Source organism: Ursus americanus, chromosome 6 (genome assembly GCF_024610735.1).
Source record: "Ursus americanus isolate L20-20 chromosome 6, mUrsAme1.1.p, whole genome shotgun sequence".
NCBI classification, from domain to species: domain Eukaryota; kingdom Metazoa; phylum Chordata; class Mammalia; order Carnivora; family Ursidae; genus Ursus; species Ursus americanus.
Genome location: NC_142132.1, coordinates 40,738,499 through 40,761,664, shown reverse-complemented (window position 1 = coordinate 40,761,664; position 23,166 = coordinate 40,738,499). Strand labels below are relative to the sequence as shown.

The following is a 23,166-nucleotide window of genomic DNA, read 5'->3' as shown; positions in this document are numbered from 1 at the left end:
GGGGATCCAGCAGGAGAGCTGACTCCTGCACAAAAGCTCCCTTGACTGTGCGTCAGGCCACGGCTCGGCCCTGTGTGGCCACCTTCCTCCCTCGTCCTTCTCAGCGGGCGGACAGAAGGTCTGGGGCTAAACTCGGGAGTTGGGGCGTGGCTTCCAGCTCCAGTAAGCCTTTAATCCTGTCTAATTCAAGCGCATCAGCCCTGGGGACCGGGGAGCAGGGGCCGAAGTGGTTTGACCCAGAAGGTACGTGGGATCTCGTCTTGCTGTGCCGCCTCTGTGTTTAGTAACCTGAATGACCACCATTTGAATTCCTGCCACATGCCAGGCACTGTGCTGCACGCTTCACAAGGTGACGGTTTTCACCAGAGCCTTGCAAGATAGAGCTATTAACCTGCTGTCAGTAGCATTTCCCCACCACACCGAGTGAGCCACATCTCTGGAATTAGGTAGAAGTTATTGGAGGCCTGGCTCTGTGACTCTGTACTCTGTGGCCTAAGGGAAGTATCTTACTTGTTGTGTAGATTAAGCAAGAAACTATGTGTAAAGCATCTCATGGTTTTAGGCGAGAAGGGAGCATTCCATTACTGGTAAGTTCTCCGTGGTGGAAATGATCTCTGCTGTACGGCTGAAGAAATAGAGCTCAGTAGCTCACTGCAGCCCATCATCTTAGGTGGGGGGCAAGGGGATATTGAGAAGAAGTCTGAGGGGGGGCGCTGCAGTCAGCTCAGACAGTGCAGAGGCTGAGTCAGAGGCTGCCGTCCACTTCAGGGCTGGACGTTGATTTCTATGTCTTGCTAATGCATCCAGGGAATTGGAGTGGGCCCCCCCAACACCTTTTAAACAGTAAGAATACAATGTCTGGACCTCAGTGTGGTGTGTGGTGAGTGACTCGGTGTCCACCTTCCAGACACCACAGGATCAGTGAATCCAGGTCAGATGAGGTTGTCTCTGTGACCTAACAAGTGGCCATGCTCCCGGCTAAAGAAGACCCCTGCTGGTTGAGGGCTCGGTCCGTGGCCCGCTCTTTGCAGGGAGAACCCAGTTGTAGACCTTGGGTCTCTGTGGTCCCAGATCTCACAGGCATCCGGATCGTTCCCCCACCTGCACAGAGCACACAGGCCTGTGTCGGGTGAACAGCTCAGCTCTAAGGCTCCCTCCCAGCACCTGCTCCTTCACATGGAAGTGACACGCTTGCAGCTGACTTGCCACAGATCTCCAAGAATACCTGCCACAGAGCCTAGGGTCTAGAACCCCTGCTTTGTCTCCGCATCTCTCTGGGGGTGGCACTTACAGGTTTAACAGACAACCACAGCCAGAGTGCGCACGGCCGGAGAGCACGCTGGGAGAGCGGCCTGACTCCCCTCTTCTCGCTTTGCCCCATTAGCAGCAGCACACACTCCTCGGGTCATGCGGGCAGCAGGCCAGTGCACACGTGTGCCTCAGCAGGGGGCTGGGGAGCTGTTCCCAGGGACGGGGGGCTTCCCCAGCACCCTCGAGAACCACAATCCTCTCTCTGGAAACCATTATCTGAGGATGTTTACCAAGTGGTTTATGAAGGCCGAAGAGGTCAATTAGCTAAAACAAACATATTTTTAGCTCATTAGGATTTGTTTAATGCCCAAGTGACATATGGTCATATCAGTCCGCTGTTTGCAGCCAATGAGGTGAGCCCGATTTATTATAACAATAAGGCCTCCTTAGTCCCCACTGGGAAGACTGGGCCTTCCACTCTGCCTCTACTTGGGGAATCACATGTCAGAGACTGCCATCCTGGGCCTCTGAGGCCACTTCTCCGTCCTTGCTTGAGCTCAGGCAAAGCCCCCAGACCAGGAAGGGCAGAGGATAAAGATGACCAGGAAAAGTCCTTCTTCGGGGAAAGTGCTTCTTCTGGACTCTTCTTAAAATGCGGTCTATATGTGGAACGCAAGGAATAGCGGGGAGGACATTAGGAGAAGGAAGGGGAAAATGAAGGGGGTGGAAATCAGAGGGGGAGACGAACCGTGATTGACTATGGACTCTGGGAAACAATCTGAGGGTTTCAGAGGGGAGGGGGGGATTGGGCTAGGCTGGTGATGGGCATTAAGGAGGGCACGTATCGCATGGAGCACTGGGTGTTACACCCACAAAATGAAGCATGGAACACTACATCAAAAACTAAGGATGTACTGTATGGTGACTAACATAACATAATATAAAAAAAAAAAATGCAGTCTCAGGATGGAATCCCTGAAGCCGTTGCTGGGTGCCAATTTGTGGGGATGGATGCCCCAGAGCTCGCAGAGGATGTGGAAAAAATAATGAGGGTCCATTGCAAGTCACCAGGGGGGTGGAGTCAGTGCTTGCAAGGAGATGTGATGTGTCCTCCTGTGGGTGTGGCCCCAAGCCCAGGGGGAGAAAATTCTGTCCCCGGACTTTGTCTTTCCCTCAATGTTCTTTATAGACATTTTCAAGCAGTACAGCAAATATCCATGTCCTTAGATTTTAACATCGACATTTTATTACCCTTTCTTTATCTCAACTGTGTCTCTCTGACTCTCTCTCGAAACCTCAAACCAGCATATTGTTTGGATCCATTTCAAAAAGTAGGTTGAATCCTGTCGTTATTTTATTTTGATCCTTTTTCTTTTTACTTTTTTAAATATAAGGGTAAAACATACTAATTTTTACAAGTTAAATAATTCATTAACGTGTGAACAATCTTTTTCCAAAGCCATTCCAATCCAGCCAATAACAATGTGTATTATACATACAGAAATGACGTTTAATGTGGGGCCGTCCTCACTTTTCTCTGGGTTCATACATGAACGCACATGTGTAGGCGATGTATTGTCTAGTCATCTACGGATGCCCATCCATCCATCCACCCACCCACCCATTTAGTGTCATCTACGTGCACATTGTGTCCATACTGTGCATACACAGTAATTTGCCTTTTGTTCTACTTACTTAAACATTTAGCAGAAACAACCCTCACTGTTAAAGCGTATACATAAAGTTCATCCTTTTAATGACTGCATTGTAGTCTTTGATAATTTACTGAGCTGTTCTCCCACTGAGAGATATTTTAAGTTGTTGCTGGTTTTGCTTCTATAAACAATGTCGTTATAAATGGTCTTGAACACATGTTCTCAAGGACTAGTATTTCTTGTTTCTGTAAATTCCCAAAACTGAGCTCATTGAATCGGAGAGTATGTGCACATGTTCACTCATTTTCTTTCTCGTATTTCAGTAACTTTTAAATTATCTAATGTGTATTTTTCTTTTTTTTTAAACAACTTAATTGATGTGTAACTGACATACAGGGAACTGACCATATTCGAAGAGTATAATCCGGTGAGTTTTGACATGTGTATTCTCCTAGGGAACTATCACCCAGATCACGATAATGTGTATCGCCCTCGCCCTCAAATTTTTCTCACGCCTCATTGCTATCCAAACCCCCTTACATCTCCATCTTCAGGCAAACACTGATCTGCCTTCTGACACCATTGTGGATTAGTTTTCATTTTCCAGAATTTTAGGTGGAATTTCACTACGTGTACTGGTTTTTTCTTCCTGTCTTCCTTTGCACGGCATAATGATTTTGAGACTCCCCTCTGTTGTTGAGTGCACATTGATGTATTCATTTCATTGCTGAGTAGTATTCCACGGCATAGATAAATCATGATCTGTTATCCACTCCCAGGTTGATGGGCCATGTATCACTCCTACAAATGGAGCTGCAGTGAATGCCGAAGTATAGGTCTCTGTGTGGATATACGGTTTTATTTTCACTAGGACAGGAATGTATGTTTAGCATTTTAAGAAATAACCCATTTTTCAAAATTTAAGTTTATACCAGCAGCATATGGGACTTCCAATTCCTCCACATCAATGCCAGGAATCGGTATGTACAGTCAGGCTTTAATTTTGGCTCTTCTAATGGATATAGCATGGCTTCTCATCGATTTTAGTTGACATTTCCTTGATGACTAATGGTGTGGAGCATCTTCTAATATATTTATTGGCCATTTGTGTATATTCCAAGGTGAAATATCTGTTTAGATCTTTTGCACATTTGTTGGGGCTGATGGGGTTGTCTAGGAGTGGAATTGCTCGGTCATGCGGTAATTCTCTTTAACTTTTCGAGGAACTGCCAAACGGTTTTCCATGCAGCTGCACCATTTTGCATTCCTGCCAGCACGTATGATGGTTTTGATTTCTCCACATCCTCGTCAACACTCGTTATCATCTGGCTTTTTGATACTAGCCATCCTAGTGAGTGGGAAGTAGTTTTGATTTGCGTTTCCCTAGTGACTAGCAATGCCAACTGTTTTTTCATGTGCTTTTGGCCATTTGCATATCCTTCCTAGTGAACTGTCTATTCAGGTTCTTTGTCCCATTTTTAAATTAGGTCATTTGTCCCTTTATTCCTGAGTTATAAGCATTCTTTGTATGTTCTAGGTACAAGTCCCTTATTAGATATATGATTTGCAAGTATTCCCTTCTATTCCATGGGTTATCTTTTCACTTTCTTGATAGTGTCCTTTGAAGTACAAATGTTTTTTTTATTAATTTTGGGGTGTCTGGGTGGGTGTTAAGTGTCCAAGTCTTGGTTTCAGCTCAGGTCATGATCTCAGGGTCTTGAGAACGAGCCCCATGTCAGGCTCTGTGCTGGGCATGGAGCCTGCTTAAGATGCTCCCTCTCCCTCTCCCTCTCCCTCTCCCTCTCCCTCTCCCTCTCCCTCTCCCTCTCCCTCTCCCTCTGCCCCTTCCTGCCTCCCTGATCACACATGCACACACTCTCTCTCTTATTTTTTTTTTAAATTTTGATGATGACCAGTTTACCTAGTTTTTCTTTTGTTGCTCTTGCTTTCGATGTCATACCTAAGAATCCTTCGCCAAACCCAAGGTCATGAAGACTTATCTTTATGTTTTCTTGAAGAGTTTTATAGTTTTAGCTCCTATATTTAGGTCTTTGATCCATTCTGAGTTAATCTTTGTGTATGATGTGAGGTAGGGGTACAACTTCATTCTTTTGCTTGTGAAAATCCAGTAGTCCCAGTACTTTCTGATTTGATCTTCAGTAGTGGACCTAGGGAACAAGATACAGAGATACATGATAGATAGATAGATAGATAGATAGATAGATAGATAGATAGATAGATAGATGATAGATAGATAGATAAAAAAGATGATTTATTTTTAAGGAATTAGCTGGCTCACACAATTGTGCAGGATCACGAGTCTGGAATTTGTAGTGTGAGCCCCAGCAGGCTGGAAACTCAGGCATGATTTCTATGTTGCAGTCTTGAGGCAGAATTTCTTTTTTTTTTTTTAAAGATTTTATTTATTCATTTGACAGAGAGAGAGACAGCCAGTGAGAAAGGGAACACAAGCAGGGAGAGTGGGAGAGGAAGAAGCAGGCTTCCAGCAGAGGAGCCTGACGTGGGGCTCGATCCCATAACGCCAGGATCACACCCTGAGCCGAAGGCAGACGCTTAACGACTGAGCCACCCAGGCGCCCCGAGGCAGAATTTCTTTTTCCTCGGGAAACCTCAGTCTTTCCTCTTAAGGCCTTCAACTCATTGGATGAGACCTATTCACATTATAGAGAATAATCTGCTTTACCTTAAGTCATCTGATAGTAAATGTCAATCACATTCACAAATACCTTCACAGCAACATCTAAACTAGTGTTTGACTAAACAGCTTGGCAGCAAGCTTTCTTGAGATAAAATTTAAACATCACAGACAATATTGTTCCCATTTTATGGGTGAAGAAACTGAGTCCTGGAGAGGTCAGAATTCTTCTTCAAGGGCACAGTAAGTAGCCAAGTGAAAACCTGAACTGAAAACTAGCTCCAAAAAAGGCATTCAGTCCTCACATCCACACGAGGCCTTTCTGTATGTTCTGAGAATAGTCTAGACTCAGAAAACACTTGAGTATTCTGCAAATGGGTTCCGGAAAAAAATAATTTCATTGACTACAAATTCATGCTGCAAATGACTTGAATGCTCTAAAACATAAATTCCTCATCCTATCATCCCTGAATTTTTAGCCCCAACAGTGCCCTACGTCTCACCAAATGTGAAGTTAGAACAGACTTTCACAGCCCGCTTTCTCCAGATGTCCGGAGTGGCTTGGGCTCCCTCTTCCATCTGCTCTGCCATGGCCGCTAAGAACCGTGCTTGGGTTGGCACGGCCTCTCCTCTTTGGTGACCCTGTGAGTTTGCTTCATCACCTTCCATCCTCAGCCTTTAATAACGTACTGTGTTGTCCTCTTTCCTCCGGACTTGAAGCCCAGAGCACGGGCCAGGCTAACTAGTGAGGATGGCCCGTCTCTGCTGGCTTTGTGCGTATGTGTGTGTACATGGATACGCGTGTGTGTGCACACATTTGTGTGCATTCGAGATCACGCTGTGTTTTGAGCCTATACTCCCTGCTTAGGAGCATACTCAGCTCTCCAGACTGACTGCATGGCCTGGGAACAAGCATGAAGCTGGTCCACACAAGTCCAGTCCACAAGGCCACCAAGGCAGGACCATGTACTGTATTGCTTTTCTATGGCTCCTGTTACAAATGACCACACACTCGGTGGCTTAAAACAAACAAAACTTACTCCCTCTCAGTTGTGGAGGCCAGAAGTCTGACGAAAAGGTGTTGAGAGGGCCACATTCCCTCTGGGGCCTCTAGGGGACAACGTGTTCTTCACCTTTTCCAGTATTTGGTGGCTGCACCATTCCAATCTCTGTCTCTGTGGTCACGCTGCCTCCTCCTCTTTTGTCAGTCCTCTTCCTTATCTCATTAGGATACACATGTTTGCATTTCGGGCCCCCCTGGATAATCCAGAGTACGGTCCTCCTCTCAAAATCCTTCATCACATCTTTTGCCACTAAGATGATAGTCACTCTTTGTGCCATATAAGGCCACGCTCATGGGTTCTGAGGATTAGGTCGTGGCCATCTTTTGAGGTCCATACCCACCACAGGGCTGAGCCAGGCTTGAGATCCTGTTAAATGATGCCAACAGCCCTTATGCCCTGTGTCCTCTGGGTCCCAGACAAGGTGTCTCACTGAAGTCCCAGGTCTGTCCCTCTGAAGGACGCTGCTCCCTTCCATCCTCTATCGATCCTGGCTGCTGCTGTCTTCTGGGTGATGCCACTTGCCTCCTCCAAATCCCCTGTCTTTTTACATTTAGGTTCAGTCTCTCCAAACAAATGATGCTTATTGAAGACAAAAATGATCAGAGGCAGAACATGGGAAGTGAAGAATTTGGAAGCAGCTCACATTCTGACTTAATGGCAACACAGTTAACAAGAACGGGGGTCGTTGTTGCCTATAGCTGGAGGGTAATTTTGCAGATCTGATGAGCAAATTCGTAGTCTGAAGAAAGAATGCTTGATGGATCTTCATGGAGACTGACTAACAGTGTTATGGACATGCATTCCCTCCCTGGGTGGTCTGGCAGAACAAGAAACTTCTAATGTGAGAATCCCCTTGGGGGGCTGGAAGCTGGCTCTTCTGCCTGTGTCTGCAATTTCAGACCAACAGATTTTTTCCAGTGTAGACAACATGCTCTGTGTAATCCATCGTGCATCTTAGGAGGGCCCCGGGAATGCCCCTGGACAGACTGCGTAGGGTAGTAACTCTCACGGGCCCTTCCCCTCTGGGATTCTGGGTTGGTGGGTGGCCCCGGGGCCCCACCCTCGGGGCCAGCTGTGCTGGGCTACGGGACACGGGACACGCATTTGGCACTTAGCTGGTAAGTCGGGACACACCCTGTTTCAGTTTTTTCTCAGCTTCCACTGCTTCTTACTATCCGTGTGGCCCGTATCTGTCAGTAGCTTCCCGCTCTTCATTGATGCTAGCTCACAATTTCCAAGAGAGGAGGTCTTGGTCAAATACGTTGTTACAGTCTTGCCATGTCTTTTCAATACCTCTTCAAGGGAACAAGCTGTGGCAGGTTATCCTGCTGTTCTGTGTGTGTGACAGCTTCTCCCAGGGGCACTGAAACACTGCCCTGCACAGTCCTGGGTCCCTGTGCAGACCCCCCTGTACCCACGTGCCAGCCCCCTGAGCAGCTGCCTGGCCGGAGCTTTGTCCGGCAAAGGAAGAAGAGTCCAGCATTGACACGGAAAGCCCTGAAGGCTCTGGCAGTTGGGGCCCAGCATGGCCTCCAGAATGTGAGCATGACCCCAGACTCCTGAGATGGCCACAGAGCTCACACACTCCCTGTCCAGCTCTGCAGACCCAGGAATGCTCTCTGGGTCCCTCAGGGAGGTTGCACCTCGGATGCCAGATTTTAACCACCTCAAGCCCACACCCTCAAGAGCGGTTTATTCACTGCCTTTCTTGTTCCTGTGTATGTATCTTTTTAAAAAAACAAATCACAAAAGTAAGAAAAAAAAAAGACTGTTATGGATAAAGCGAGGTGTCTTTCTGATATTCCTTACTTTCCTGTTATTTGCTGTATGTCCTCCTCATCCTTTTATAAACTACTTCCGTGAGTGTCTGCATGTCCCTCGGCGGGTTTTTAGTGACATACCTAGTACCACACTGCACATCTCACTCTGCAGCTTGCTCTTTTCAACTGCATGATGTTTTTGAAATCTAGCCGTGCTGGGGCACATCAACTAGTTGGCTTTTTAATTGCTGACCTCCCTTCACCATATGCACGTGCCATCCATTTGTCGACAATTCCCCACTGATGGATATTTGGTCTGTTGCAGGTCAGGTTCCCGGAGGCACAGAATGAGCTGGACCTGGCTGCAGGAGGCACATGGGTAATGCTCCAGGAGCGGTGCCTGTCAGGGAGGGGAGGATGTTGGACTGGACAGGGAGAGTTGGACGTGATACAGCTGTCGTGGGGGAACTCAGCCCACTTCGAGGGGGCTCTGGAGTGGGAGTGGCCCTTTAAGAGTTGGGGGCACCTGGGTGGCTCAGTCGATTGAGTGTCTGACTCTTGATCTCAGCTCAGGTCTTGATCTCAGGGTCATGAGTTCGAGTTCTGCATGGGCTCCATGCTGGGCATGAAGCCTACTTAAAAAAAAAAATAAGAGTTAAGAGTTACCCCAAATTGAAGCCAGGTGCCAGGCCTTCCTACCCCACACAATCAGTCATTGGATGAAGGTTGTCCCTGAGGTGGGAACATAATCTGGGCCAGTTATTCCTTATAGGCAGCCAAGAACTCTTGGGAAAAGGGGAGCTGTCAGCTGACGGTCTTGAAGGGGGATCTGGGCAGCACCCAGCACCAGGCCATCTGCAGTGACTCACGGTAACAGTGCGCAACACTTGTCTCTGAGCCTGCACGGCTATCTCGACAGTGGATATAAAGAAAAGGAGTTTCTGGATCTCTCCACTCTCATGGATGCAGCTGAACTGTCCTCCAGGGTGACGGAAACCACTGGCAGTCTCTCCTCCCGCCTGTGACAGTGCCCATCTCCCGCTAACCATGGCCTGTGTGCACTCGAGTCACAGGGCTTCAGTTTGGCAAATCTAATGAGCTTAGGATGGAATCTCATGATCACTTGCATTTGCTTTGCCGTGATGATAAATGAGGCCGAGCACAAAAACCTGCAGGTGGTTAATTCTCTCTTCGACATCCTACTTTGTCCCTGAGTATAAACCACACTGCCCTGTCCTCGTGCCTCTTTTCCACTCCTCCTGTCTTTTTCAGTTTGCCCAGGAAGAAGGGCCCTCCTCTGAGATTTCTTGCAGTTCACAAGTTGCCAGTGTGTCAGGAAGTCCTGGTGATTTTGCTGATCTTTGGGTCAAAGCGTGTGTGTGTGTGTGTGTGTTCACGTGTGTGCACATGTGATTACATGGTGTGTACACGTGTGGTGTTATGTGTGGTGCATGTGTGCATGTGCGTGTGCATAGGTATCCATTCGTGGGCACAGGGCAGGTGTGGGTCTGGCCTGCTCTGGCCCTTCTTGAATTCAAACCTGATGGTACGCCTGGGTGGCTCAGTCAGTTAAGCGGCTGCCTTTGGCTCAGGTCATAATCTCACGGTCCTGGGATCCAGCCCTGCATCGGGAAGTCTGCTTGTCCCTTTTCCTCTGCCCCTCCCCTGCTCGTGCTCTCTCTGTGCCTTTCTCAAATAAATAAACAAAATATCTTAAAAAAAAAACACCTGAGGGACACATGGGGGGTTCAGTCTGCTAAGCGTCTGCCTTCAGCTCAGGTCCATGATCTTAGAGTCCCGCATCAGGCTTCTTGCTGGGTGGGGAGCCCGCTTCTCCCTCTGCCTCTCCCCCTGCTTGTGCTCTCTCTTCTCTCTCTCAAATAAATAAATAAAATCTTTCAAACAAACAAACAAACAAACAAAAAACCCAACCAAACCTGAGTGATCTTAAGCATAACCAGAGACTGGCCCTCAGGGGTGACCTGACACGACATAGTCGGCAAAGTCTTTCTTTCTAAGCTCAGCATGCAGGGAGATGTCCTCTTGCCGGCTCTCAGCTGTTGCTCCGGTGACGTCCGCAGAAAGATCTGATGCTGTCTACTTTCACCATGAACCAGGCTCAGGAAGAAAGAGAAAGGGAACTAACCACAGGTCATTACATTATTCTATTGTTCATTTTCGATAGTTTCTGTTTTTCACTGTGAAAAACAATGTTCTGCAAACATCAAGATTTCTCCATATTTAATATTTTTTAAGGTGTAGACTCAAGAGCCAGGATTGCTGTGTGGAAGAGTATGAGCACTGTGAGGCTCTTTACCAGAACTTTCTAGTTCTGATCTGAATTCCTTTGATTAATAGTAACAGCCACCTTTCACCGGGGCCTCAGAGAATGCCAGGCACAAGGCTAGACACACTCCTGCCCCCATTCTATCTCCTGCTCCCTTTCCCCTTCTCTGCCCCGCCCTCTCAATCCTACTTTCTTCTGGTTCATTCTTTCTTCATGGTGCAACTTTGTGCCCTTTCCAGTGGAAACCAACCAGGCTTTCCCAGATCCTTCTATGTTTTTAGGTCTACCCATTACGTACATCGGCACAGAGCAACCCAGGCTGGCCTTAAGGGCTCTCCCTCCCTAAAAAAGTGGGGAAAGGAGGAAGGAGTGAACACTTACATGATTTGGGGTCCATTTTGGCCCTGCAGTTGGCTCAAACAGACCTGCATGAGGAGGCCCAAAGATCCCAGGTTGGGAACTGAAGAGCACAACCATTTCTTTGGTTCCTTGTGGAGGTGCCCTTCGGTGCTTCTCAGGCTGTGTCTCTTCCCAGGTGGGTATGTGTGTACCTGTCGTTTGCTGGGCTGGCGCTGGCTTCTGCATCTCCTCGGTGTGAGGTGCTTTCCTGGCTGCGAGTTAGGTGGGCAACTGGTGCGGGTCTCACAGACCAGCAGAAGGCAGGGCATCGCCGCCATGTGAGGAGACACAGAAGGTGCTCCAGACCATATCTGAGAGTGAGAATCAATGTCAAAATCAGAGAGGAATAAGCATCACGCGCGGGTCTGTGGTGCCCAGGCTCGGAGCTGGTGTACAAAGCCTAGTGTTACAAACTCTGGTCTCCGCGTTAAGGCAAGTCTGGGAAAAGTTAGACCCTTTCATGTCAGGCTGCTCCAAACTTTCTCAGCAACCTCGGCTCCCTAAGGAGCTGCCATGTGGATACAATAGGCTTGCCTCGAGAGCCTTTGGTCACAAGCTGGAGAAGCCTCTCGGCCCCCTCAGTTCGCACCAGGGAGAAGGGGGCAGGGCCGGTCCTCTCACTCAGACCCTGGGGCAAGCTCTCAGCAGTAAAGCTCAGACTCCGTGGCACATCGGGGTCACACTGATGTTGAGGCCTGAAGCAGCCTCCAGGGTGTCCCCGGGGCCTGGGAAACCAAGGTGCTGACTGCACACGTGCACTCCGCGTCGGCTACACCGATGTGTCAGGCCAAATACAGAATGAAAATACAGGACCCTTGTTCAAAAATTATTGTGAATTTCAAAATGGCAACAGCAGATCATGAAACCAAGAGGCCCCCATGCTACTGCCCAGGACACCCTGCACACCTGTGTGCATTCTAGAGCACGGGCAGTGTGGGCTCCCTGTGGGGAAGAGGCCAGCAGGGGCCTCTCCTCATGTTGCTCCATGCCATCGAAGCTAAAGGCTGGAGTCTGCTGAGGGCAGCACCCATGGAGGTGGGCTCTCCCTGGACTCCTCACTATGCCCTGGGGAGGCACTGATGTTCAGGACAGAGGGCGCTGGTCAGACGAGCTAGATACGAAATCACAGCCTTGGAACACGGGAGAGAAAGAGCTTCTGAGTTTAGAGAGATGTGACTTCCCACACCTGCCTGTATTGGCCCCGCTCACATGGGAATTCAGTTGGGCTTGGAAAGAGAAAGCTGCAAGGAAGCATTGACCCAGGGATTCCTTCTTTCTGGAAGAGGTACAAGCCACGGTGTTTCTGTTACCAGTAGGAGCGTCTGTGTGGTGTGAACGCAGGTCTCAGTTCTTGGATTCCCCACGGGAGACTGACATGAGAATCTGCACTCCAATGAGGACAGAGGGAAAGTAGCACGCACAGAGCAGTGTATGAAGGACAGGACACTCTCAAGGTGGGACAGCGGGCAGGCCCAGAGGTGGTAACTGCCCTGAGGCTACAGGGGTCCTTCCTTTTTATGTAAGCTGGGTCTTGGATTATGGACAGACAGGGTGGTCTCTAATGGAGGCTGCTTCCAATCATTTGGGAAACTCCCCCCCCAGTTTGGGAGGCAGAGTCTTTGACCCTACAATTTTGTACTGGAACTATCATGACAGCCTTCCCCCACAGTGGTGGGGGTTACCCTAGCGCAGAGGTGGAAGAGGAGGGCATGGATATCGCAACTATAGCTCTTGGTCCGTCAGCCCCGGGGTCCTGGGAACCACGAGGCCAGGATGTTAAGGGGTCTTGGAGGCCACAAAGTCAGGATGTTGTGGGGGCAGGCACCTAATGTGTCAACTCTGTATCATTGCCTCCAGCTCAGGTCTAACTAACGGCCTACTCTATCACTTCGGGACCCTGCCAACAGAACGTTAATGAGAAGGGAGAAGGGTGTCCTTCTCCACCTTCTCCCGTGAATCAGTGCCTGGCTGACCAGAGATGTGACCTCCCACAGCCACGTAAGTGGGGCAAGAGAGGCAGTGACCAAGGAGGGCAGAGCCCACAGGAAGGGGGCACTTGCCCAAGAGAGCACAGACTTTGTCTTTGATTCTTCCTGCTCATGTGACCATGACCTTTACCTTGAAGAAGGTCATCAGGACAGAGGCCAGGGCAGCAGAGAGAACTAGGGGTTAGCATCACAAGCAGGGTTCAAATCCTGGCTCCAGCTAGTGTCTCTGAGCAAAGTGTGACGTCTCCAAAAGCCTCCATCTCCTCTTCATTTGTAAAAGTCAGGATAAAAATGTCTTTTACTCCGTGGTTGCTGTTTGAGCCACAGAGTGCAGGTTCCCAGCCTGGCCTGGTGCTCGGGGAGCCCCCCAGCCTTCCTCCCTGGCTCTCCTCATGATCTCTCCACACCGCCCCCATCTCACTATCTCTCTGTGTCTGCCTGTGGCTTTCTGCTCGGCATCCCTGAGCCTTTCTCTCTCCTCTTGCTCCTGGCCCAGAAGGGAGGTCGCACGAAGAACAGGGGACAGCCTGTCATCCCTGCCAACCGGTCGCTTTGCTGGGCTTCAGCTTCTTTGTAAGTGTGGTAGTGCCAATATCACCCCCCTGGTTTTGTATGACAAAAACGAGCCCACCTCAGGAAATGCTGCCCATGCCGTAGTGAAGTGGCGGTCCTTAGGCAGACAACTGACTAGCCGCATAACAGAGTGTCCAGAGGATGGCGCTGTTGCATCTCGATCGCTGGCTGGGGGTGAAAACAAGCTTTGGGGGATGTGGTGGGAAGAATAACCAGGGAAATGGAAGCCAGACAACATTTTTGGGGGGCGCTCCTTGCAAGTTCATTTCCCAGCACATCCGTCCAAGTCAGTCTGCCCTGTGCCACAGCCCGTGGCAGCCTTCTGAGAGTGACCGAGGCCAGAGGCTCTCAGGCCTTGTCCCCAGAGATGTGGTGCCACAGGTGGCTTATGACAAGAGGTGAGCAGGTCCCCATGCCAAGCCCGTAACAGCCACAAGACAGAAGCACTGTCGCGTTGCTCAGAGTGGGAAGCTCAGAGCCCGAGCATCAGGAGAGGGGCCAGAGGGGGAATGCTAGAATCAGGCCTTCACAGAAGGTGACTTGGGCTGTGCAGCTGGAAGTGGGGTGGCCAGGGCAGTCTCCTGAGGACTGAGGGAGCTGGGCTTTGACCCGGGGCATAGTGGGAGCTGGGGCTGGAATAGTGGAGCAGGCCCCAGGCCGTTGGGCAGGGGTGACTCATGGCCTAGACCTCCCTCCCCCAGCATGGGGAGGTCAGGGAAGGCATGGGGCTAACTGTTGCCCGCTTGCAAACATCGAGGCTCTCACAGACCCACACACATGCCCTTGTATGGACATTCCCACTCTTCTCACGTACAGAGACACTGCCCCCATGTGTCCACCGGCCACTGCAGCAATTCTGTCTCCCTGCCCCTCTCCTCTGCCCCTCAGGGAAACTTAGAGCCTGTAGGGAAGGGTGGGCAGGGTGCAGTATTGAGGGGCCATTAAGCCCCGGTCTGGTCTCACGTTCAGGAAAGCGCACAGTTTAGACATTTGACTTTATTTCCAAGTGAAACTTAGATGTGGGCACAGAAGTACACCACCAGTACTAGAAGATGTCCCTCGTCCATCTTTATGATCGGGCGACATTGTCCTGCCGGAAATTAGTGTTTTCTACAACTCCAGTAACTAGTTGTATTTAAATTAATTAATTTGTATTAATGTGTTAAACTCTTCATTAGTTCCACGTAAACATTCAACACACACCATTTAAAAAAAAGCAACAAAAAACGAACATACTGGGATCCTCAACCAGTGGGAAAGGCCCAGTTCTCTCTAGGCCTCTTTAGGCTCTGCTCTGGCCAGCAGTCAGAAAGGCCATAGTGGAATCATCACCACTTCCCGACTCTTCCTCACTCCACCCCATTCCACGTGTGGCCTCTAGAGTCAGAGAGAACGACACTCAGAGGAAATGGAAACTCTGTCCTCTCTTGGGGTCAGTGGGGGCTGAGCCTTGTCCTGAGGCCCAAGCCCAAGACAGAGCTGAACACACACAGCTGAAGAAAGCCAACAGATGTGGGCAGAGCTGGCCGTGGCCAATAAAGACCTGAGTTCCTCAGTGGCTGGGGACCCTCACCCAGGAAGGCTGGACGTCATCACTTGAGTACCTGTCACCAAAGAGTAAAAATAGGGACATTGCAAATACCAAAGCAAGAGCACATTTATTCCAACAAATTCAAATCCAGGTCCTGTCTCCCATGGAGTCTGGTGGGAGGGAAGCCCACGGATGTGCTATGTTGGCGAGCTGGTTATGCTGAGTAAATGCACCGCAGCCGTGTGAACTGTAGGCTGCCCCATCCCTCAGGGTAGATCGTGCCTGCTCTTCCCAAACCATCACACCGTTTGAGGCCACGGGCAGCTGGTGGCCCCACGGGAGCCGTTGGTGGGACAAGCATCGTGCCAGCGGGTCCAAGTCTCTCCAGCCCCAGTCCATACCGCAACCCGAGGGCTCCTGTCACGCCCTCTCTCCATGGGGGAGTTTTTCAGTGACTCGAGCATCACCTTAAAAAGCACTGGGCCACTGAAGCAGCACAGGCAGCAAGCAGTCAGAACGTGCCCCGGTGGCTCCAAGCAGCCCAGTCATACTGGTGGGTACTGGCCAGGGCTGAGTCCAGCTTGCCCCACGCCCCCAGCCTCCCAGTATCTAGTTGTTCTTTCGCTGCAAGATGACCTGATAAACTTGGATGGGGTATTTGAGAAGCTCCTGGGCTGCGGTGGTCGACTGACCTACGCAGACCTACGGGTTGGAACCACGCCGTTGACCGGTGTTACTTGAACTGCCTGCATTTTGGTTTCCGCATGTGTAAATCGGGACTCGTAACACCCATCTCACTGGGTTGTGGGAATCCGTGAAATGATGGGTGTAGAGCACATGGCTATCCCTGTCCCCTTCACTCCCTGAGCTTACTGGAGTGCACCCCATCCTTCTCGCCTCCTTTAATTCCCATAATTCTCTGCACCTCATCTGTCCATACTCCCCTGCCTCGTTTCTGCTGACTCTGGGTTATTTTTCTCTTGTCCTCTTTTCATTGTCTCCCCTTGCACCCCAACAATCCCTCTAGGCTTTCCTCTCCTCCCCAGTCCCCGCCCCCACCCCCGCCATTGCCTTCCCCTGCGGCTGGACCCAGTGGTGTATACTGGGGGTGGGCAGGCCTCTACCTCCTGAACGTGGCAGCACCCTTTCCTCCTTCAGGCTGGCACACAGGCAGACTTAGTCCCCGTCATGCCCAGAGGGACACAGGAGCCCCCTGCCCTGTTTCCCCCTGCCCGCAGGCCGGCACTACCTACACCCACACTCTGCCACGCTCATCCCTTCGTAGTGGTACTTGAGGGTGGGGACCCCCATGTCATCCTTGTAGAGGATGGAGATGGGGCTCAGTTTGGTGGGCACGCAGCAGGCCTTGCCCACCTTCATGGGGAACTTGAGATGCACCAGGGTCTGCACAATGGCGTGTTTCGTTGGGGTGACGTCATCAGCCAGGGGGAAGAAGCAGCCGCCTTTACATTCATAAGCATCGTACTCTTTGGGCGCAATGATCCAGCTGTCCCAGCCGATGTCCTCGAAGTTCACCCGCAGGGAGGTCTTCTGACAGTGGTTGTTGGCCCCGGCGCTCCTCTTCCGTCTGGCTAAAGATGACCCTGTGGCCACGTGACCGTCCCCGTCCTCCTCATCCTTGTTGTTGCCTGCCTCAGCTGGACCATTCTTGGACAACTTCTTGAGCATACTGTCCTGTTCGTGGCCTATCATCTCCCGGAGCTCCAGCCTGGTCTCCTTGGTCCCATTGCTGCGGTCATTGGAGAAGACAACGAAGAAGGGCAGGTTTCTGGAGCCTGGGGGGACACTGATATCCAGCTTGTCACAGCCCTTCCTGTGACTCTCCACAGTCACTTCCAGTTTATTCTTGCTCTTGGTGGCGTCTGCTCTGACCCACCGCTTCACAGCACCGGAGACCTCAAAGGTCTCCCAGCCCTCCTCCGAAATGTCCTGGGACACGAGGAATGTCTTGGTCCCTGCAGAAACATCCCAAACATCTGGTCCATCCAGAACGTCATAAATGGCCATGTTGCCTCTCAGCTCGTGGGAAGCGTCTACGTGACTTTGACAGGAGACATAGAGTCGGAGCTCAGCCCTGGTGATCTGCTCATGCCTAGGAATGGAGATGTTGAAGAGCAAGATGTGCTTCTGGAAGGGGAAGTCCTCTGTGGCTGTGAGAGACACAGCATCTGAAATGCAAGTACACAGTGCTGGTCACCTTCCATGACACCAAAACTGGGACTCATGACTTGGGTCAGAGGACATCCAGTATGACACTGACCGACCCTATCAAGACTTTATTTGGTTTCATTTAAGCCCTTAATGTAGAAGAGAATTTCAAAAGGTACATTGAGGGCCCTGCAAAGAAAAACAGGGGCAAGAGATGCCTGCATTGGAGATGACAGGGCCGACTCTTTAGCGAGCATCTACTCTGCTCAGCATTGCACTAGGAGCTCTGCATTCTGTATTTCCCTTTGCTCTTCACACTGGCCCTGGGAGGATCTAATTATTATTCCACTTTTACAGATGTGGAGACTGGATTTAGACTGTTTAACTGCCAAGTGCACACATCCTATGAAGCTCTTCACATAAAAAAGAAGGAGTCAAATAAACAACACAGCAAAGCATGTTGTGAGCCTCAGAGTGCAGACCCCGAGTGTGGGATGTTCAAGCAGTTACCCGGAGGGGACAGTGAGTTTCCAAGATTAAGACGATGTTAAAAATCTCAGCGATTGGAATAGCATAGAAATCATTCAGAATCATTATTTCTGAGCAGAGTGAAAGTGATTTTTTTTAATGTTTGAGGGAAAAAATAAAACAGATCAGCCTCGATTGCTTTGCCTCGAGGCAAAAGCAAAATATTAGGTAAAAATGGGGCTTAGCTTTTAGCTACACCATCGCCTCCCGTTTCCAACTTCTCTTGGCTGGTACACAGCCATCAGGCCATCTCTATTATGCCGTGGCTCGGTCACCAATATGAAGTCACAACATGAGGGGAGTCTGTGTGCTGCCGTGAAATCCAGCAGCGTGTGACAGACTGCAGTGCCAATCTGGACTCGGCTCCTTCTTAGGCTTGTGACCTTGGAAAAGTCCTGAGTCTCTCCATGCCTCAGTTTCCTCTTCCGTAGAATGGGGCTCATCCTACCTGCCTTCCAGGGTTAGTGTGAGCCTTCTACAAGATGGCACATGGAACTTCCTAACACTGTCTCTGGCTCATAGATGATGCTCAGTCGATATTTCTGTGTCCTCCCCAGGCCCTCCTCTCCAAAATACGTGTCCCCCTAAAAGCACATGGCCCCTCACCCAGCGTGGATGTGCCTGCCACGTTAGCTCCTGCAGAATGTTTGTGACTAGTGAATGGGGTCTGTTAACATTAATGGCCTACTGTGCTCTTACTTTGCCACGCTTTGAAAATCGCTCTGGGACCACATCACACATCTAGAAAATAATCAGCCTCCCTCCCTGAGCTGCATTTGGACCCTCCATGAAGGGAGGCATAATTGGCCTCCCCAGGAGTGTCGGCCACAGGCAGAACTGGGATTGAGTCAGAAAGCTTGTTGTGGGGACATAGACAATGCTGGGCAGGGGAGGGGGTGCTCATTGAGACGGTGCCAAACGGTAGACTCCCGGACTCTGAGATTTGGTGATTAGGTCCGGCCAAAGCAGCTCAGCCTTTTCCTAAAGCACAGGCTACAGACATGCCCTGTGGGCATGGTGAGATGCTGGCAGCATCCGGGTAATCTGCAGATTGCATTTTTAAAAATTAAGCTAATATTTTGCAAGTTAGGCAAGTTCACATAAAATCCAGAAAAATCTGGATTGTTCTTCTTCTTCTGGGCAATCAGAAAATTCAGCACTGCTGGGCATGCGTCATGACTATGGCATCCTTCAGATGGGGTATGTGCTCTGCCGGCTGGGCTGGGCTGGCCTGCGGTGGCACTGAGCCAGGCCTGTCAAGGGTTTGCAGGTGTCAAGCCCGGGAGGAGAGGGGCCCCATGTGCCTGGGTGTTCAGAGAGACAGCAACAGCAGGAAAAGCCTGAGCTTTGTAGGCACGTGAGGCCTGTATCAGAATCCAGCTGCCGAACCACTATGTGACCTGGGCAAGTTCCAGTAGCATCTGCAAGCCTTGGCTTCCACGCTCCCAACATCATTGCACCTACGTCATGTGAATTAGTGAACGGAAGCCCGAAGTCAATGTTTGTTATCTTCCAGCCCTTCCAGACCAGGTAAATCATCTTATATTTAGAAAATAATTAGGTTGTCCTCCAATGTTTCTCTTTCAGAAAAATTTATCAGACTTGTAGATACTTTTTGATGCGAGAGAAACAGACATTCTTTCAAGGTTAAAAAATACACCCATTGATCGAAGGCTAAGTAAGTTGTCTGTTTCCAAGTAGGGAAGGGGAAGAAGAGAAGGGAGGGAAGAAAGAGAGCTGGCATTCCCGTGGCACCTAATGTGTAAAATTGCCACTGGGCCCAGGGCAGGAGAACCTTCTACAGCAGAGCTGTCTCTAGAACTTTCTGCCGTGATGGAAACTGCACCATCCTTCAAGGTAGCCATTAGCCACACATGACCATGGAGCACCTGAACCGAAGCCAGTGAACTAAGTTATTAATTTTATTTCATTTTAATTCATTTAAATTAAAACTTAAAGAGCCTCCTATGTCCAGTGGCTACCGGTCAGGGCAAAGCAGCCCTGACCCCTGCGTCCCCCCTCCCGGGGGTGCCCTGGCCCAGCCGACTCTACCTTCCACGCTGAAGCTGCGCGCGATGTTGGACGCGGGGGTGGTGGACTTGTCCGTGGTGTATCGGTTGTACAGGTCAATCATGTACTGCGGTGGCTCCGCTCGGGTTCTGTCCTGGGAAGGGACGCCGCTGAGGTTGAGGCTGCGCAGGAAATCCTCCTTCATGTTCTCCAGGAACATCCTCAGGTCGAAGGTGCCCCCCTCCCGCTCACCGCCGGGCCCCCCGAGCAAGCGGTGGGCATCTCCCGCCGCCGACGCCCGCCCCCGGCTCTCCAGCGGCTTCCCCTGCGCGCAGCCAGCCAGCAGGGAGAGCACAGGCAGGGCCACCCAGAGCGCCCCGCAGCACATGTTGGGACGGCACTGTCGCCCTGGACAGGAGACTGCGGGCGGCGGCCCGGGTGTGTTAGCGGGCGCGGGGAGGAGCCCGGAAGGAGCGGGCCCGCATTTTCCTGCCGAGGGCTCTGCACGGAGGCCCCGGGCCAGTTCACAGGCTCTCACCCGCGGTCCCCGGAGTGGCCTCCGCTTGCTCTTATCTGGCCCTCGAAGCCGTGCTCCCACCTCTTATCTAAGGGAGCTCTCTGTTAATGAAGGCTCTATAAACATCTGACAAACACACAGGGCTTGTGGGAAGGACACAGCCCGCTGCAGAGAATCCGAATTTCTCCGTAGGGTTATCACCCCCTAATTAGGATCCTCTCTCATTTCCTTGCCAGCTCTGTTCAGAGGAATCTTGAGGCAGGGTGACACATGCTCCATCTCCTGGGCCATACAAACAGAGAATCCAGGAAACAGACAAGACCAGAAAGTCCTCCAAATATAGAAACAACACAAAACTCTCAGAAGACCGGGGCAAAAGGTGGGTGGGTGGGGCGGGTGATGGGTGGGATCCTCCGGGGAGAGTAGGCCTGCTCCCTAGGGAACACACGTGTGTGGATCTGTGAGTGTGTGTGTGTGTGTGCGCGGTTGGAGACCAACATGCACGCTTTCTCATCTGTCGGGTGAGTCCTGAACATTAGGCATCACGGAGGAATGTGGCACCCGTGATTTAATGAGGTGATAGAGGCTTTGGAGCCCCCCTAGAGGAGGGTTCAAATCCTGGCTCCCTCATCTAATGCCCACAAGGGTCACTTCACTCTCTGAGCCTTGGGTTTGGAAAAGACACGTGAGAAATGGAAGACGATTGTGTGCATCACGGCAGTGTCCGCAAGCCCGGATCAGCCTGCTCTCTGGGGGACACCACACGCATCCTGAGCCCTGCTGTCCAGGCCCCAGAGCAGCTCTGACCCTGGGCCTGGGGAGAGGGGGTTCCTTGCTCGTGTCAGCTGGGTGGCTGGTTGGGCCACACTTGTCAGCCAGGAGAAGCATGCAGTCTGGGGAAAGGAAGGAAGGGGAACGGGGAAGCCCTGAGACCAGCACATGCCCAGCAGCTGTCCCCCTGGCCTCTGGAGGCTGACAAGCAGCCCAGTAGGGGTCTGGGAGGTCCCGAGGCCTGTGTTATGGTAAGGGCATCGTGCCCACATGTAGACTCTTTCCATTCCCATTATGTGTGGGTTTGACCTAGGTAAAAAATGGGGATAGTTACAAATCTTTGGGGGTCTACTGGGAGGGGGGTTTGAACATGACGTTTTTCTGGGCTGGCAGGGCTCCTGGGGAGAGGGAGCACTGAGCTGAGCAGCTTCAGGAAGATGGAGGAGGGGCCACGGCAGGCCAGCGGGTGGAGGTCAGGGATCCCAGTGTGTGCCCAGCATTCTTCCCACCCTTAGTGGGGGCGGGGTGAAACCCGGAGCCTCAGAGTTGTCGGGCCTGGATAGAACTTGCTGTCCCGACCCTTTGGGGACACTGTCAAGGGAGGGTGGACGGGAAGGGGTGCAGCTTCATAAGTGCTGCTTGGAGAGGGGTCAGGAAGCATGCTGGGCATTGAGCCAGCTCAGTACAAGAATTCCCTAGGGCAGGGAAAGGATGAAGGGGCGCAGAGCCTGGAAACGGAGCTGCAGTATGCGGCAAGGAGGGCCTGGGAGGAGCTAGAGAGCCAGGCAGACGTCCCCCACAGTGCTTCAGGTCCCAGAAACAGGCCACATTCAAGAGGCGGAGCCAAGGGACACATGGGGGTGGCCTGAATGTGGTCAGGGGAGCATAAGGGGCTGCTACCTGATGTTTTCTTAAAAACATGGTAGATTTTATTTGCTGATTATAACAGTAGTATATAGAGCAGATGACTTGGGAAATGCAAAACATTATGAGGAAGAAAATAAAAATAACCTACAGTCTCACCAGTGATGCCCACAGTTAATATTTTGAAATTCAGTATATGCAGCTCCGCAATCCCCTATTCACAACCCTTTGGGCCAGGAGTGTTTTGAGATTCAGAAATTTGCATCTTGGAAATTTGGTATGGTGTATATACGGTAATATTCCCAGTGGGGTTGGGGACAATACCTTATAACCAAACACATTAACGTTTCTGCAGTGAAACGGATAAAAACACAAATGCCCATTCAGATCAAGTTTTGCCATGAAAAGAGTCAAAAGGGACTTCAGGTTTCCTGATAGTTTTAGATATGGGATCTCTAATAGAGTTCCGTGGACCTGTTTACATATGGGGTCACCACATCTGGCCGTGGAGGCTACACACGAGCCCTGCCTGGAGGTAGGTGCTGGTCACGTAGACTGTAATGTGGGTGATGCCCCCCGAGCTGTGTAAAACAACGTGCCTGTGCACTTCCGGGATTATCTGCCCAATAAGCTCAGGGTATCAATACATCCAGCTGTCCTTCCTTTACTGTTTTTAACTAATTGCATCAGGCCTCCTGACCCATATTATCAGGAAGTCTGATCCATTTCCTATATCGTCCAAGTGCCCTACAGGTTTATTCAGTCCAAAGGAAGTGGAGGTGGGATGGTATCAGTCCAGCTTCTTCATGCTGGAAGAGGCGAGGGAGAAAGAGGTCCTAGCAGGTCCCACCTACTGTTGCTTCTCCGTGACCCCTGATTTTGCTGTTGGAGGTGGGTCCCACACGTCTAACAGCTGCTTGATCACAGCTGCTGGGATGCCCTGACTGGTTCAAGTTCCTTCCCAGGTCTCCGTAACATCCCCCTTTGGGCACCAAGATAAGAGATTTCTTAGGCATTCTCCAGGCTTACATTCTTCAAAAGGCGTGTGGCTGGCGTGAGAGACGAAGCCGTCTGTGGCCGAATTATGATCCCATTCTGCCCTCTCTCAGAAACCTCTAGGATCTTGTGGGGAGCCTGCGCCGC

The 23,166-nt window shown here is 50.8% G+C and overlaps 1 protein-coding gene across 1 annotated transcript; it reads right to left on the bottom strand.

The window, feature by feature from the left end:
• Positions 1-15,272: 15,272 nt before the first annotated feature.
• GDF2 (growth differentiation factor 2) lies at positions 15,273-20,454 on the bottom strand. Its single transcript, XM_045810063.2, has 2 exons — positions 19,914-20,454; positions 15,273-17,353 (listed from the first exon to the last, which is right to left on the bottom strand). Exons 1-2 carry the CDS (start codon positions 20,257-20,259, stop codon positions 16,410-16,412), a joined length of 1,290 nt encoding a protein of 429 aa, XP_045666019.1. The 5' UTR covers positions 20,260-20,454; the 3' UTR covers positions 15,273-16,409.
• Between the last annotated feature and the right edge of the window lie 2,712 nt (positions 20,455-23,166).